Source organism: Phodopus roborovskii, unplaced genomic scaffold, assembly GCF_943737965.1.
Source record: "Phodopus roborovskii unplaced genomic scaffold, PHOROB, whole genome shotgun sequence".
NCBI classification, from domain to species: Eukaryota; Metazoa; Chordata; class Mammalia; order Rodentia; family Cricetidae; genus Phodopus; species Phodopus roborovskii.
The window spans coordinates 11,321,851-11,338,248 of NW_026126469.1; the positions used below are offsets into that span (position 1 = coordinate 11,321,851).

At 39.1% G+C, this 16,398-nt stretch overlaps 1 protein-coding gene across 1 annotated transcript in view; it reads left to right on the plus strand.

Moving 5' to 3' along the window:
* Positions 1 to 8,492, plus strand: part of Tprg1 (tumor protein p63 regulated 1) — a 103,072-nt gene extending 94,580 nt beyond the window's left edge. The window contains exon 5 of the mRNA XM_051190956.1: positions 8,249 to 8,492. Within this exon, the coding sequence (XP_051046913.1) occupies positions 8,249 to 8,443 (195 nt within the window). The 3' untranslated portion in view covers positions 8,444 to 8,492. The remainder of the gene's footprint in view (positions 1 to 8,248) is intronic.
* The last annotated feature ends 7,906 nt before the right edge of the window (positions 8,493 to 16,398 follow it).

Sequence of the window (16,398 nt, forward strand, 5' to 3'; positions counted from 1 at the left end):
AAGCTTAAATAGTGAATAAATCTTAAGATGTTAAACCGTGGTTGGCCTAAAAGCAGCCACCCATCAAGAAATCATTCAAGCTCAACATTTCAAATACTATAATTCAAACAATTAATGTGATTTGCTATAACTTCAATTGGGTTAATCTATTTATATATAGATGAAATACTAAAGTTCAGGGACACTTTACATAGTTAGAAAGTAAACCAGTGGGAGTTGAAAATTTGGTGAAAAATCAAACTATTGTCACAAAACCAAATACACACATGGGTGTGTGCACATAGACTCAGGATTTGTTGTCTTTTCTGTACTTTTTTAGTATTTACCTTAACATGTGCCTTTTACTTTAAAATATTCTAATTCATTTAGTAAAATTTAAAAACTTGACAGTGTCTGGAGTCCTGCATGTTAAAATTCTCACATTAATATACACATACTTATTTATACAAGTACATCTGTGTGCTATAAACAAATAACTGTTAAGTGCCCTTGAGGTAAGCTGTCTGTGATTAAAAGCTAGATGGCGTGTTATTTCTCCCTAATGAACAGATACATTGGCTGTGCTATGCTCTACTCCCTGGAAAAGTTGGTGATCCTTTTGGGATTCATGCAGGTCTCCTCAGAGGTCATAGTTTCATGGTCTCAGCCTCCAACTATTGCAGACACTGAATTAGTACAAGGATCATGTTACTACACTTCATGTGATACCCATTTCACAATCCCCCAACCAAGCCATCAGCAGAAGCTCCTAGGCTGACGCTTTACCACGTAAAGCCAACAAAACCAAAGTGAAAAGCAAGACCAGCACAAACCCACTTCCACTAAGCTAAGCAATAGGAACAGATTGGGGGCGGAGGTTGTTGAGAGACAGAGGGAGAGTGTGTATTTAACTAAAGTGTCCATCTTCAAATGTGATAGCAGTCCCCTCCTGTTCAAAAGTCCTTATGAGTAAAAATGCACATGCCTCCATCATACTTTCTGTCCTCTTCAGCCCACACCCTCCCCAAACTCCCATTTCTCATTGTTATTATTAGTTGCAATGGAAAACATTTATTAAGATACCTGTTAATCCAGACTAAAATGTAAAATAATGAATTTTCTCATGGGAATTTTCTTTTTCTTTTTTTTTTAGAGGAAAACTGTTTTTAATCACTAAAATGATATATATTTTTGTGTTAATAGTTGAACTTCACTATTAGCCAATACAAATACTTAAGTGACTTAGTTATTACACATGTCACTCCCTGGGACAAGCCTTCTCTTGTTCCTTGTACCGGATACACTAGGTACTTATTTCTGAATGGCCTTTGCTGGAAGAAGTTCACAATGAATGATTAAGGACTAAGTTCTGTGTGTTACAGAGAAATGCGATGGCTTGATAGTACTTTGTTTTAGTCTTCTACATACAGATCATACAGATGCAATCAAATATTTTTTTCAAAGAACATGAAAGGTGAAATATTAAAGGGAGTTTGAATCATTGCCTAAGTATTTATGAATGTAGTTGCTAGACTAAAGCACTGTGTTTAGCAATAGAACTTCCAATGAGAGTGTGTGTGTATATGTGTGTGTGTGTGTGTACATGTGTGTAAAATTATAATGAATATTAGTTGATTTTTAGTCAGTCATATTACTGTTGAATGTGTTTTTTTTTTTTGTTTCTTTATATGAGTATATAGAAGATTGACAGAATTTCTCATGGAGCAAAGAGGGAAGTTTCTTCAAGGAATAGAATGAACGATGACCAAAGGGGACATTTCTTAGGGCACGATCTAGAGGGATGAGTTTAGAACATGGTTAGAAAAACCATTGCAAGATCATTTCTTTTTAAATTATTAGTCAAAGGTCTGTCTCTCTCCTTCCTTCCTTCCTTCCTTCCTTCCTTCCTTCCTTCCTTCCTCCCTTCCTTCCCTCCTTTCTTCCTTCCTCCCTTTCTTTCTTCTCCTTCCTGGCACCAGCCTGGAACTTTCATTTGCTAAAGCCAATTCTTATTCAAAGATCATCCCAAAGGAAGCTCTCTAGGAAAGCAAATGGTCTCCATCTGGGATATGATATGAGTAAACCTTTGACCTATGTCCCCAAGTCTTAGCTACTTTTTGTTGTTGACTTATATGTTATAATAGTATATGTTAGTAAGGCTTATTCCAGGACTGAGTCTGATTAAGGCTTTGCTATACAAACATGGTATAGGAAATTTGAATAGGTTTTCTTAGGTGAATCCTGAATATGGCTTATTTGAATATTTTCATGGAATGAGCTTTTTAAAGGGTTGAGATAGTTTTTCAATTTCTCTTATTAATAACATAGAGGAAAAATAGGAGAAATGCATAACTAAATCAAAGTCAAGAAGCAATTCAACTTGGTTTTGCAAACATTGTGGCACAGGGGAGAGAAACTATGAAGCTGATTACACAATCAAAATGTTCAAATTACTTATAAGCTAAAGAAACAACTTATTATTTTTTTTAAAAAATATCAAGCTCATACTTTCCCAGAGTATTTCTCTTAGAATCTCTGCATTCAGCTTTAGTCCCTGCACCTGGGAGGGGGGTGAGGGCAGAGGCAGGCAGATCTCTGTGAGTTTGAGACCAGTGTGGTCTACAGAGCTAGTTTCTTGACAGGCTCCAAAGCAATACAGACAAACCCTGTCTTGAAAAAAAACAAAAGAAACAAACAAACAAAAAATAATCTCTGCATTCACTGAACATTTTCTGACACCCACAGAATGCTGATACACTTATTGCTAAGGACACAAATGTAATGAGATAATATTTGAGCCATGTGCAAGGCAGTGTTTGTCAGAAGCAACAAGTAAACATGCAAAGATTTAAGAATGGAAACCAATGGACTAAAATGCAAGTTTGATTCCAGTGAAAAAGAATGGAAGTCAATAAAAGTATATATACTGTCCACAGAGAAAAAGTAGTTTAGCTGGTGTGTAACTTTACATAGTTCCCAAATATGAATATATATAATGACTTAGATAGTAAATATAAGAGCCCAAGTAAGTTGTAGTAATAGTAGAGAGTAAGGACATTTTGAATTACTCATCAGGGAGTTAATAAAAGCACACGACTGATATGATGCAGAAAATGACAGAGAAGTTAGGCTGAGGTAGTTCCTGGGTGGTTAGATGGTGATGACCTTAATCTGAATGGTAATAACCATAAATGTGAGGAATTAGTTTAGCTTATGAGATATAATGCTTGAAACATCTATAAAGTAGTTAGATGGTTAGAACTTTTGGTCTGAATTGCCATAGAGAAAATTGAAGTGGAGAGAAACATTTCAGATCAGATGATCCTGTACTAAGGCTGAACTACTAGGGTAGTTTATGAAGGTACTTGAGAGAGAAGTATTAATATACACATGTGTTCAAACTCAAGTTTATGCTATCTGTAAACTGTACCTACTAATGTCGAGTTTCTATCATGTGTTACCCATGAGCAGTGTGGTCACTTCCACATCCTGCAAACATGGGGTTCAAACAGCTTCTTTCCAGAAGTCCACCATCCCTGCCTACCTTGGATTTTTTTCAAATCTGCACATGTACCATACTCTGTACTACTCACATTACACAACGCTGAGAGTGTAAGATCCTAGATTATTTCACCATTAACATACTTGCATAGTACACAAAAATAATCCCACATGCTATATCACTTTATTGCTTGCGGTATGAGTGATATTGTCATGTAAATCAACTACCAACACATCTAAAATAGGAATAAATATCTTCTTTGTAAAAGTCAGGACACTTAAGCGCAATGATTAAGTAAATGAACCATACATTAAATGAACCATTCATTTATACCTTAATAGTTACTAATATTCATGGAGCTGGGTATAAAACTAAAGGACTCTCTTCCTCTCTCTCTCTCTCTCTCTCTCTCTCTCTGTGTGTGTGTGTGTGTGTGTGTAGTTTTCAGAACACAGAGTTGGAGTTGATAGGATGAGAAAGAAAGAATAAGTGGGGCATCGTGTGTAGAAAAGAAACTTCTGTCCCATCCTCTTTGTTTTCTCTATACACTTTGGATTATCCCCATTTGCAGGGTCTGTACAAAGCAACGGAGAATTCCAGAGAAAATGGGCATGGATACCGTGCATTTTGACAAGCACTGTAGCTTGCCAAAAGGTTTTACATCTTCTGTATTGGATGTTGATTTGCTCTTCATCACAGGGTGCCTCCCTCTCCACAGAGAAAGGTTGAAACCCATGGCCCCAAGGCTAGGAAAACTTGCCAAGCTGAGGAATGTGGGCCTGCAGGCATGAAACCTGGCCTCTTTGCCCAGTATAAACAGGAAGCAAGTGATGGTTGTAATACAGAAAACTGAGACTCTAGGCGGGAACTGCTGGCAGACAACACCTGAAGCAACCAGGGGCCCAGGCACTCAGCTGGTAAATAATTGCTGTAAAGTCAAGAACACTACACCCCTCCTCCATGAACACTACCGTGCATGCTTCACCCGAACCAGCACACGGCCCCTGTGTAACTGGAGTTGTTAAAACTTGACCCTCTGTTTTTGAGACAGAAATAAAAGCAGGAGACAGAGGTGGGTGTATAAAAGCTTTTAGACAAAAGTATGTGGCTGGTGGCATTCATATCAGATGACACAGCGTTCCTGTCACATAGATTGAGTTCAGGTGCTTGAAATGCTCAAGAGCCAGCTTGGGGACGTGGCCTTTTGTCTGCCACTCCTTTAAGGAGCAGTTTGTCTCTGTAAGCATGCCTCCCTGCTTTGAGAATGTTCCAGACATGACTGAGAATGAATTGTATCCAATGAAATGCAGTGCATTGAGTTTGAAATAGTGTCAATATTTTCTTTCCAGCACTTAGATTCTGAGACCACAGGGGATTCTCAAGAAATGACGCTTACAATGAGAGCTGAAAAAGTGTTCAGTAATCCAGTTTGACAAACTTTGACCTCTGAGAAGGCATTACATTAATCCAGATAGTCTTGGCAAATGGAAAGGTTGAGATAATTGTGCTTTACCTTTTAGGAGACTGTGATTTCTTGATGATGATGCTGGTAGTGATGATGAAAGAGCTAATATTTATTGTTTGCAAGAAACAAACTACTTGATGTTTTTTGCAGTGATTCTAAATACCAGCCTTATCTCTTTGCATGTCCTGGCCCCTACTGTTATATATGAGCACATAACCATCCTCTCTCTCACTTGTTTTACCTATAAACTTGATATTATCAGTATGCTCATTTTTAGGGGAGGCTTAATAATTTACCCAAGGGCACACAGCTGTTGAGTGCCTTGTTTGTAACTTAACCTCTATCTAGTCCCAGTACTCCAGGTTATATGCATTGTGTAGCTGAGTATTCTGTAGTTCAGTGAGTCTTTCTTAATGAGATAGGGTCTTGGTACACAGCTGAAGCTGTCCTTGAGCTTTTCCTCCTCCTGTCCTATGTCTCCTGAATGTTGGGATTGCAAACATGTGCCACCCCATATTTTAAAAGGAAGAGGCTTTGGATTGCTAAAGGATATTTAGCTATGTCTCCTTTTGATTGTCCCAAAATTCTAGAGCTAAGGCAAGATAAGACATTTTAAGCAAAGGAAACATGACAAAAAAAGCTACAAATTACAAAGCTATATGAAATATTCTTAGATAATGAGTAAGAATATGTGGAATGTAAAGTGTGTGTGTGTGTTGTGTTTGTATGTATAAATGTATGTATGTATGTATGTATTATACGCATGCATGTTGTCAGAGGGGGAAGGTTGGAGGGGGATAGGATGGGAACAGATATTAGAATAAGACTTTTGTGCAACAGAAATCCTATAGGTGCCTGAGGGATAGATGTTACAAAGTATGTTGTGTACTTAAGCTGTAAAAAATATTCTCCCCCATAGTAAAACTACATTTGAGTATCAGGTAGTAATAGCTTTGTGATAGCTTACTATGTAAAGGACATGATGGGGATGTCCTTCTGTATACATGTTTCTCTTACTGGTTGATGAATAAAACACTGATTGGCTAAGAGCCAGGCAAAAAAGTATAGGCAGACCAGGGGAAGGCTGGGGAGAGGAAGGCAGAAAGGGGCTGCGGAGAGACACCATACTGCCCAAGGAGTAACATGCTGGATTATGGGTAAGCTACAGCCTTATAGCAATACATAAATTAATATAAATGGGTTAATAATTAATAGTTAATAAGAAGCCCTAGCCATTGGCAAATAGTTTTATAATTAATATAGCATCTGTGCATTTATTGGGGCAAAGCACCTGTGGAACCAGATGGGACAAAAACCTCCACTTACAAGGCCACACTTGCAACTCCGCCTCGAAAACCTTTTAATATATTTAAATGGAGATATCAGTGAAATGCAATAGAAAAAAGATATTATTATTATTTTAAATTATTTATTTTTATTTTATGTATGTAAGTGTTTTGCTCACATGTCTCTGCACACCATAGTGCTGTTGGATGCCAGAAGAGTGTAGAATTCTCTGCAATTAGAGTTAGAGATGGTTGTGAGCCACCTTGTGGGTGCTAGGAACTCAACCCAGGTTCTCTGCAAGAGCTGCAAATGCTTCTAATTGCTTACACATCAAACACTTCAGTATTAGAAGAAAAGAACATTTTTCATTGGCTATGCAGGGAGGCATCAGGCAAGTGGGAGCCTTGAACTTGGTTTTGAAAGATGAGAGGAAAGTGAAAACTACAACTTACTAACTGCAAGTTAGGTGGCAGTTCAATGATTTCGTTAATACATTTTTTTTTAAAGTAAAATCTGACTCTAAGTATAGTGAAAGGAATAAGAATATCCCATTGATTTGAGTGAAGGAATTGGAGCAGATTACCTGGTTGGCTTATATATATTTTTTCTCTAGCCCAGAATCACCTATTAAACCAACATTATTAATACTCATGCCTATTCGCTTTTCCCAAGAGTGATTTGTCACTGAATTATAAGCACTCATCCTTATAGCCACATGAAAGTGTAGTTCTCACCTCTCATCAAAGTAGCTTCTTCTTGGAGTTGATGGAGACTTTTACAGAGACTCACAACTGGCCAAAATGGAAAGATGCTCAACCCCAGTTCAGACATCTGCAACACAACCCACACACCTAGGGTTTGGGGAACATTGAGAAAGAGGATCAGAAAGTCTGTGAGAGCCAGCTGACCAGGATGCCTGGTTCCAGTGAGTATCTTTTAGACATGGTAGGAAGTGTGCATGCATGAAGTTTCAACAATATGGTTTCCTTAACATGACCTGCATAATGATATCGGTGACATGCTGACATGGATAGGAGGAAATTTAGACAGTGCTAAATGGACTCCATAAATTTTGTGTGTGTGTGTGTGTGTGTGTGTGTGTGTGTGTGTGTACATATATGTGTATGTGTGTGTAACAATAGTAATTAAAGAAGAGGTCATGAATTAGGAGGAAGGAGGAAGCATGAGAGGAGTTTGGGAACTATGGGGGACAGGAGTGATGCAGATGAAAAATTTGTGTATGTAGTTCTCAAAAAAGAAAAAAATAAAGAAAAGAAAGCCAGTAACAGAAGTTCCATGTTGCCCCTCAAGTATTATGCTTAAGGAGCATGGTTTGAAATTAGGGGATTCAGTATTTTCTGTCTGTACCTTTGTAGTAATGAGAGGCATGGATTTTTCCTAAGGATTTCCATGGGACAGGATGGGGGCTGAGCTGGAAGACATATCACCGGTCTCTCGTTCTTTTCTGACTTGCTAAATCTCAGTTCTTCCCGTGGAAATATTGCTAATCTTTCAAGATTGCCTGAGGACCTCCTTTTGCCATGGTTCTTCACATGTGTTTCTGCCTCTTTTCCTGCTGGGTATAACGAACTTTTCATTACTACGGCAGGTGTATTTTGTCGACTACATAATAGTCAGTTGTCTTTGAGGGTAGCAGTTGTTCATATCTGGCCTTCAGCATTCAGCAGTGTCCAATAAGTATCCAATAAATATCTAATTTGTAGTAGACTATGAGCAAATATTGGTTAAGTTGATTCTTGAATGTTGTACAAGTTATGAATAATGAAAAACAAATAAGGCAGATAATTTTACTATGTGTATTCTTTTTTTTGGCTGAGTACTATATTAAAGGTTAAACAAAAGCCATTCCAACCTTTCTGAGGAGTCATTCATGTTTAAGACGTAAGAGTTGCTGCCCCCAACAGAGTGGTCTACCCCATCAGGTCTGACTGGGTCGGGATGTTCAGGAGCTTCCTGGAATCACTAACTTTATGCTTTTCCTTTTCGTTCTTCAGTTGTCTGGGTTCACATCGAAGCTTGTTCCAGCTGTCCAGAGTGCTCACAAGAATTCTGCTGGATCTGGAAGAGGAGAGGAATTGATGGTGTTAGCCCAGCCTATCCTGATTGAGACCTACACCGGGCTCATGTCATTCATTGGAAACCGAAACAAACTTGGCTATTCCCTTGCTCGGGGGAGTATTGGCTTTTGAGACTCTTTGTTGCAAAGTCCATCATCTGTAGATAACTGATGTGTTTAAATCCACTACTTTCTTTTGGATTACAATAGTTACTTTCAAATAATATTTAAATGACCGATTGATTAGTGTTTTAAGATGTCTAAAATCTTGATTAGACTGGTGGACACTTGAGGTCTTATATGAAAGAAATCACATTTCTGTAAAATCACACTAGGTACTTCTGAGCTTATGAAATGTTATCTAATGAGCACCTACTTGAAAATCTCTGGACAGAATCCCCATGCTACAACTTAAATTTAAATTTGCTAACATTTAAACTTTTGCTTTTCGGTTCCTCACATCCACAGGTACTTTCAGCATTTTAGTTTTCATGCCCCGAACCCTGTTTTATTCTCATTATGCTCTCAGAGCTCCAGTATTCTAGCTGCCATTTATGAGGACATTTTAGTCCCTAGTGCCATCTCTGATATTTATCCCAAGATGCAGGCTCTGCCTTTTGTCTTCCAGTCATCCCTATGTCAGTCTTCCAATGCTCCCTTGCATTACACATTTTCCAAATCCAGATTTCTCTGGGCTATTTTGTATAATCCATCCCTGATACCTATCAGTTTCAATGGGTTAGACTTCTAAGCCAAATGCATCCCATTGTAGTAACGCATGGCTATGTGGCATAGTATTGTATCCGATCTTAAAATACATTCTCTTAAGACTAGAGGTATAACTCATTAGCATAGAGTTTGCCCAAACTGTACAAAGTCTTGGGTTTGATTCCTAGCATTGAAAAGAAAAAAAAATCAAATACCAAAAATCACCCACAGCTTCTGTCTCAATTCCTTCTTTCACTGACGGTGTGGGGCCAAGTCTTCAATTGTTAACATGGTCTCTTAATTAGGATCCCTCCTTGCAGGCTTTTCAATTACTCATTCACCTCACTGTCAGTTCCTAAAGCACAATTTGTTCATAGTACTTTACAGTTGCTCAATACTGTTCAATAGCTCGTTCCATTTTACAGCATTTTTTCAAGTAGATTTTAACAGCATATCTTCTCCTAGAGAAATCTTTTGTCAGAGTATGTATAGGACACAGAAAAAGCAAGAGTCCTGTGGTTACTGTGGGGCTGGGACTGACTTTCTGCTTTATTAGGCTCACGGTCTCACAGACTTTTGAGGGCTTGATTTCTTAACACTGTCTTATTCATTTCATGCTCATGTTTTTTTCCTTGTATTTCTTCTTGTGTCCTCCTGACTTAGCTCTGACTTGGAACAACCCAGGACAGTATTTCATTTTTTTTGTTACTTCCTCTTTAAAATTGTAAATCTTACATTTATTTAACTTAATAGCCCTGAATACTGGTCACTGGAAACATTATTACAGAAAGCTTTTGCCTCTCCTGAGACCCAAAGTTGAGATACTTGCCTTGATGCTAAGGTTAAAAGTTCCAGCTATTTTACCTCTTGGCTCCTCTGAAGTTTACTTTTACACTGCTTTTTTTTTTTTTTTTTTTTTTTTTTTTTTTTTTTTAGAAAGCTTTCTTCCTCAGAGGCAAAGACCTGGGAACAGGCAGTTATCAAATTGGTACACACATTCAAAACCAGAGCTTGAATAGCCCTCATTTCATTTTGTTTACTTCCATTACTATTTTATTCCTCCCTTCATCCCTCTTTGTCACACCTACCTCTTCCCCCATGATGGCAAATATTGTTCAAGTCCCTAAGGCAAGGAACTTCTATTGAGACAGTGAGAGGAAATGTTGAAATCCTTAGCTGTCCTGTCAACAGTAGTGGGATGAAAAGTCATTCAGTTGCTTTGGCAGCACTTCTGAAGCAGGCATTATTGGCAAATTATTTTAATATTGTTGCCTGAAAATCCCCATATGCCTCCAGGCAGTGGCATTTACTGGCAGAAGTCTCTGAAATGCCCAGCTTATTCACTCGAGTTACCATTTAAGGATTTTCCTGATGATAGATGTCCCTGTGTGTGTCTGTCCCTTCTGGAAAACTCAGTCAGAAGTTCCTAAGTGACGTTCTATAAGACACAGTATAGCATCTTTAACTGAAGCTACCCAAAATGGAGGACAGGAGGGCAGGCTGTTTAATGCTGAGATCTGGTATCTGTTTTGCCTATGATGAAACCTGCAAACCTCCTCTAAAGACATTTGGACAGGGTAGTTGAGTAGCTAATAAATGGGATCTACAAAGCAGGGTTATCCACTAAGTAAGGGGACTTAGGAATTTGAGTATCATTTCAAGGTAAGAAACAACATCTATCTTCTCTGTGTTGAATATTCAGACACTGAAGGGTTACTTCTTGAAGAATGGAGCCCCAACTCACTTGATACAAAGATGACTAGAAACCATGTACACTAGGAATGGCATGGGTGTAGTACAATATCTCAAAAGTTGATATTGTCCTTAAAGGTAATGGGCCTGTTACTTGAAAACTAACTGTTGCTAAATATTCAGGTAATTAGAGACCTGTTTTGGAAAGAACTGGATCAGTCCTGTGAGTTCCCCCCAAAATTACTTTAACCCTCCTAATACTTAATTTTCTAATATCCAAACAGGGGACTGTTTATGCTTGTTTCTCAGATGTGGAGCCCCAGTTACATGGTGTCATTGACACAGAAAACATGGAATTTTACCTATATAAAGCTTCTTCTGTTGAAAACCATGGGACAGCATCTGGGATAACTCAATTAAGTTCCCAATGGGAATTTGTTCTTTGTCACATGAAGCTGCTATTAGCTGATATGTGGTATTCTCACTAGGTTCTTTGTCCTTATGCTCCACAAACCAGAGGAGCCTTATTGGCTTTTTCTAGTCGTCACTCTGGAGTCTGAAATCTTCACTAACATTCCCAAAATGGGAATCATCAGTCTAATTTGAACTGAACTGAATACAAGAACCTTCAAACTAAAACATCACCAGAAACCTGTGATGCTTGGTGGTCTTTACACCTGGTCTTTGTTTCTTCCAGTGTTTCCCAATACAGAATTTCTAATAAGGCTTATTTCAGAATCTGCTTGAATTCCCATTGGCAGAACCCTTATAGTCTTCTAATGTTTTTCAGAAAAAAAAATCTACTTCTATTGACTTAAAAAAAAGCTGTGTTCACCTGCCAGCTCTTTCACTTAAAAACATGAGGACTGATATAGGATAGATTAACTGTCCATGTCAGCATGAGGGCATTTGGAAACAAAAGTAAGGCTGTCACATTTCTTAGTTTATGAGGAAGGGCTAGTAACTGTTGATGGAGTAAGTTTTTTCTGCCCGCCGCTGGTCTTGTCCTGCCACTGCGCCAGCCCCAATTAATGCACAGAGACTCTGTATTTGATATAATGCTGTTGGCCAGGTACTACTTTCTTATAGGCTAGGTCTGTCTTAATTATTAACCCATTTCTATGTATTTCCATGTGGTCTTACCAGGGAGAGGCGACTGGCGATTCTAACTTCTCCAGACTCTCCATCTTGACTCCTCCTCCCTACTTCCTCTTTCCTCCTTGTCTCCTAATCCATCCTATCTTCCTTTTCTATTGGCCAACAGTGCTTTATTCATTAACCAGTATGAGAAACATATATACATAATAACATCTCCCATCAGTTGGACACTTGGGTGCCCAAGCTTGTGCCCATCCTTTAACACAGAAAGAACAAACTAGAAACTGGCTTATGTGTTGGCTGCTTCCAGATCCTTTGCTTTGAGACCCAGTTTCATGGACCCTTTGTTGAAATATTACTCAAGGAGCCACTTTACAGAGCCCTGGGGCTAAGGAAGGCTAGAAACCTGCCAAACCAATGCTTTCATTTCATAGAACATGAAGCATGGGCCTAGAAACTAGAAAAAAATGCTTAAAAAAGATAGTAAATTCTTGGCAACACTGGAATTGGACTCAATTTTTGAGTTCCCATTTTTGATCTGCTGCTTTGTCCAATAAAGCACCTCCAGTCCCAGAGACGATTTCATTGTGATCCTTGTATCACACAGCTGGGTTAATTCTAAAGTGAGAAAACAATAGGGCACAGTTGTTTGGTGGGGGGGATTTCCAGAAATTACCTTTATTTTCTTAAAGGCTAAGGTCACTCATGGAACTCTCTGACTTCCTATCTGATGAAAACCTCCTAACAAAGCTGCGGAAGCTAGCAGAGCCAGCAGATGTTTTCTGAGGTTGTTTTACCTCTACCTGGCATTTTGTAGGGCAGCAGAGAGAGGGCAAAAGTATTAAATTTAGGCTTAAAAGCTCCTTAGAAATTCTTTACACACAAGAGACCACGTTAGAGAAAAGACGATGACTTATGCCAAGGGGAAGAAAGAAAGAGGCTAATGCCTGTGGTTTTCAAAGGTTAAGAACAACAACACACACACAAAAAAAGCCCAAGTATTTGCACAGGGATGAATGCTTCCTGGCTTTTGGCCAACAATTATACAAGGGCTTGTGCCCACATCCTGTAGCTGTGGTTTAGGGACGCTGCTCCTGAGTGACTTCTTATGCTCAGTGACAGGAAACTTTAGTCACCGATGTGTAAACTCACCTTTGGTCTGCACCTCCCACAATGAGCTCCAAAGACACTTTGGGGACAAGCCTCCAGATTTCCTTATAGATACTGATCCCCTAAGGAAGAACTCCATTTGAAAGTGATTGTGGCTTGATCAATAGTTATTCTGTCTGGTTGTGATAGTCCCTTAAGGTAATTCTGCAGCCAAAAGGGGGAAGTATGGTATTGTCTATTAGACTCTTTTTTTAGCCTCCAAACCCAAGGCAAAAGGTAAGCCACATTTCAATTCAGGGATGCAGCCAAGATGAAATTTGATGCATGAAGCCACGAGGCTGCTTTCCTACCTGTACTCGATGCCTCTTATGCCATTTCACACTGAAGTCAAAGGTTTCTTACCAAATATTTAAAAAGTCTCCATTTCAGTGACATCAGTTGGAATGTGTAAGCTTGGATGAATTCATCTGAACGGATATATGAAGTGTCTTCTTGTTGCAGTATGCGTTTGGAAATGTGTTGGAATAGAATTCTTCACACCATCAAGTTGTTTCCTATGCCATGTCCACAGTGCTATCCCATGCAATCCTGAAGTTCTTTTCCTTCCTTACGCACTCTCTTCCTTCTTCAAGGAACATGTGAAACTGTTTGAAAGGGGCCTTGCAGGTTATCTTGCTCAGCCTGCTGCTTCGTCCGAGGAGACATTCAAGCATTGCAAGATAACTTCTGCACAAATGGTCCTGGGTATAGACTCCTCTACCCCTTCACATTCACCTCTGTTTCTTTGGTTTGCTTTTATTTTTATTATTATTTTCATACTTAGAACTGTATCCAGGTCTCCAAGTGGGCCAGGAAAGTGCTCTACCTTTGAATAGCTTTTTACCTGTCTATTTTCTAAAGCAATTTATTCTACCACTAATAAGCTGTATCAAGATGATTGCTCTGACTATTGGACTCACATTTCTTTTTGGAAGTGTATTGTGACAGCATCATTGTGGAGCCTAGGATGACCTTGAGCTCACAGCAATCTACCACCTTCAGCATCCTGAATGATGAGATTACAGCCATGAGCTGCCTTCCTAGCCTAATGTTTTCAGCTAGGACTTTCTTTTTTCTATTTTCAGTCTAGAAGATAAAATGGGAAAGAATATTCCATCATAGTGCTCCTAGCATAGGCAGAAAGCTTCATCAAGTCCTAAGTAATCTCTACCAGCAGCTAACTGAGGAGTGGTTGGAATCAACTAGCTCTTCCATCATCTTCCTCATGCCAGTTCAATGGCAGCAACTCCCACTCTGATCTTTTCTACTGATAATAGCCACTGTGGGGTTGCTCAAGTAGGTCAATGTTTTCCCTCAGAAATGTGCTTCACATGTACTCGAAGGAAGACTCTCTAGGTCTCCTCAGATGATCTAGATCAGTGGTTCCCAACCCCTGAGGGGGAATCAAAAATGACCCTTTCACAAGAATCACCTACGACCATCAGAAAACATATTTACATTATCACAACAGTAGCAAAATTACAGTTCTGAAGAAGCAATGAAAAAATTGTATGGTCTGGGGTCACCACAACATGAACAGTTATATTAAAGGGTCACAACATTGGGAAGGTTGATCACTGCTGCTCTTGAGGCTGGATGAGAAGGTTTCACAACTAAATCACTTTAGAGTCCCAGTTCCCCTAGACTTTTGGAATCATCCTCTGCTTTTCACCTTCATTGATAAAACTTCCTTTGGTTCATGTTTTAGGTGATTAACATACCAAATGATCAGAATTCTTAGTGCCTCAAATATACCAATGATAGAATATTGACTGATTAAAAAAATGCCAATATTCTCTTGCGCAGCATGGAATTTCTGACCTAAAATATTTTCAGTGAGTTCCTATACAGTTTCCAGTTTTCTATTGAAATGAATGGCAAAACTTTGAGGTTCACTGGATATTTTATATCCTTTTGAGTCTTATTTTAAACTTAATTTTTAGGAGTTGATTTGTGGCATAAGTCCAGAGATAATGTTGAATAAGAATGGACAACTACATGTTAGATCATATATGACCATGGTGGTCCAGGATGTGGGTTTGCTGCTTGACTGCATTAATGCTTCCCTAGTACCTGGTGTAGTTAGAGATGTGATGCTCTTGCTCTTCCTTTCCCCTTCACTTGTGCTCCTTGTTAGTTACTGCCCACTTGATACAATTTAGAGTTGCCTGGAAGAAGGGTACCTTAAGAAATCACCTCCATCAGATAGACCTATAGCAAATGTGTTGGCCATTTTCTTGGTTTAATTACTGATGTGAGACGACCCAGGCCATGGTGGGTAGAATCATCCCTGAGCAGCTGGTCCTGGGGCTGTATAAGAAAACAATCTGACAAGCTGAACAAGACAGTAAGCAGCATTTCCCCATGGTTTCTGCTTTGGTTCCTGTCTATAGTTTCCTGCTTGTCTTTCCCTTAATGATGGACATGTGGCACCATGTAAACTTAAATAAACCCTTTCTTCTCTCTAGGTGCTTTTGGTTGGAATGTTTTATTACAGCAGCAGAGAAGCTCTCTCTCCCTATTACTAACATCTTTAAAAGCAGTTGGCTTTTAGGTTTTAGGAGGACCAACTTCCCTATATTCTATCCCTTAGAAACCTTGATCATCACTGTCCAAAATGACATCATGAGGATATCATGTTGATAGAACCAGTTGAGCATGAAGCAGCAACTGTTCTAATGCTATAATGTGCTATGAGAAACAAATATAAAGAAGCATCAAAAAGTTATACTAGGTGATCAGTGACATGGGTCATGGATATACATATCCCCTAAGATGAGTGATAGGTTGCTACATTGCATTACTCAGAAAGAGCTGCAGTAACTATTGGGTTTTTGTTTTATGTTTGTGTTTTGGTATTTTGGAGACAGCAGGTACCTCATTTGAGTCTACTGATAGACATCTATTGACCAAGTTCAAAAGGCTGATGCTTAGTGGAGACCAGACAAGGACAGGGATCTAGAGTCAGGCAGTGCTGGTATGTGTGATGCTTTTCCACAGTCCCATATAGCTCATCAGATTAAAGATGCTTGAAGTACCTGTGGCAAATAGAGAAACTGCATGGAACTACTAGACACTTCCTCTATGTGACTCCCTGGATGGACATGGGGATTTTAAACAGGCATTTGCAATATAGCTAGATAACTATTTTCCTTTCATGAACAACTTTGGGGTTGCTGTTGAACTCTGGTAGGGAGCATTGAGCTTCATCCAGCCTAATGTGCTGTGCTGTGCTGTGCTAGATACTTCTGGCCCCTATAACCATAAAGTTGGGCATGCACAGTGGCAGCTATCATCAGATGGAGGAGGGGTAATGTAGGACCCCATGGGGAGATTCTAGTGAGCAATACTCTGAGGGGAAAAGCCTTACAGATGGTTCTGCAGCATCTACCCAAATTGGAAACTTGTGACACTTATTTCTGTGATACCAGAAAAATGTGG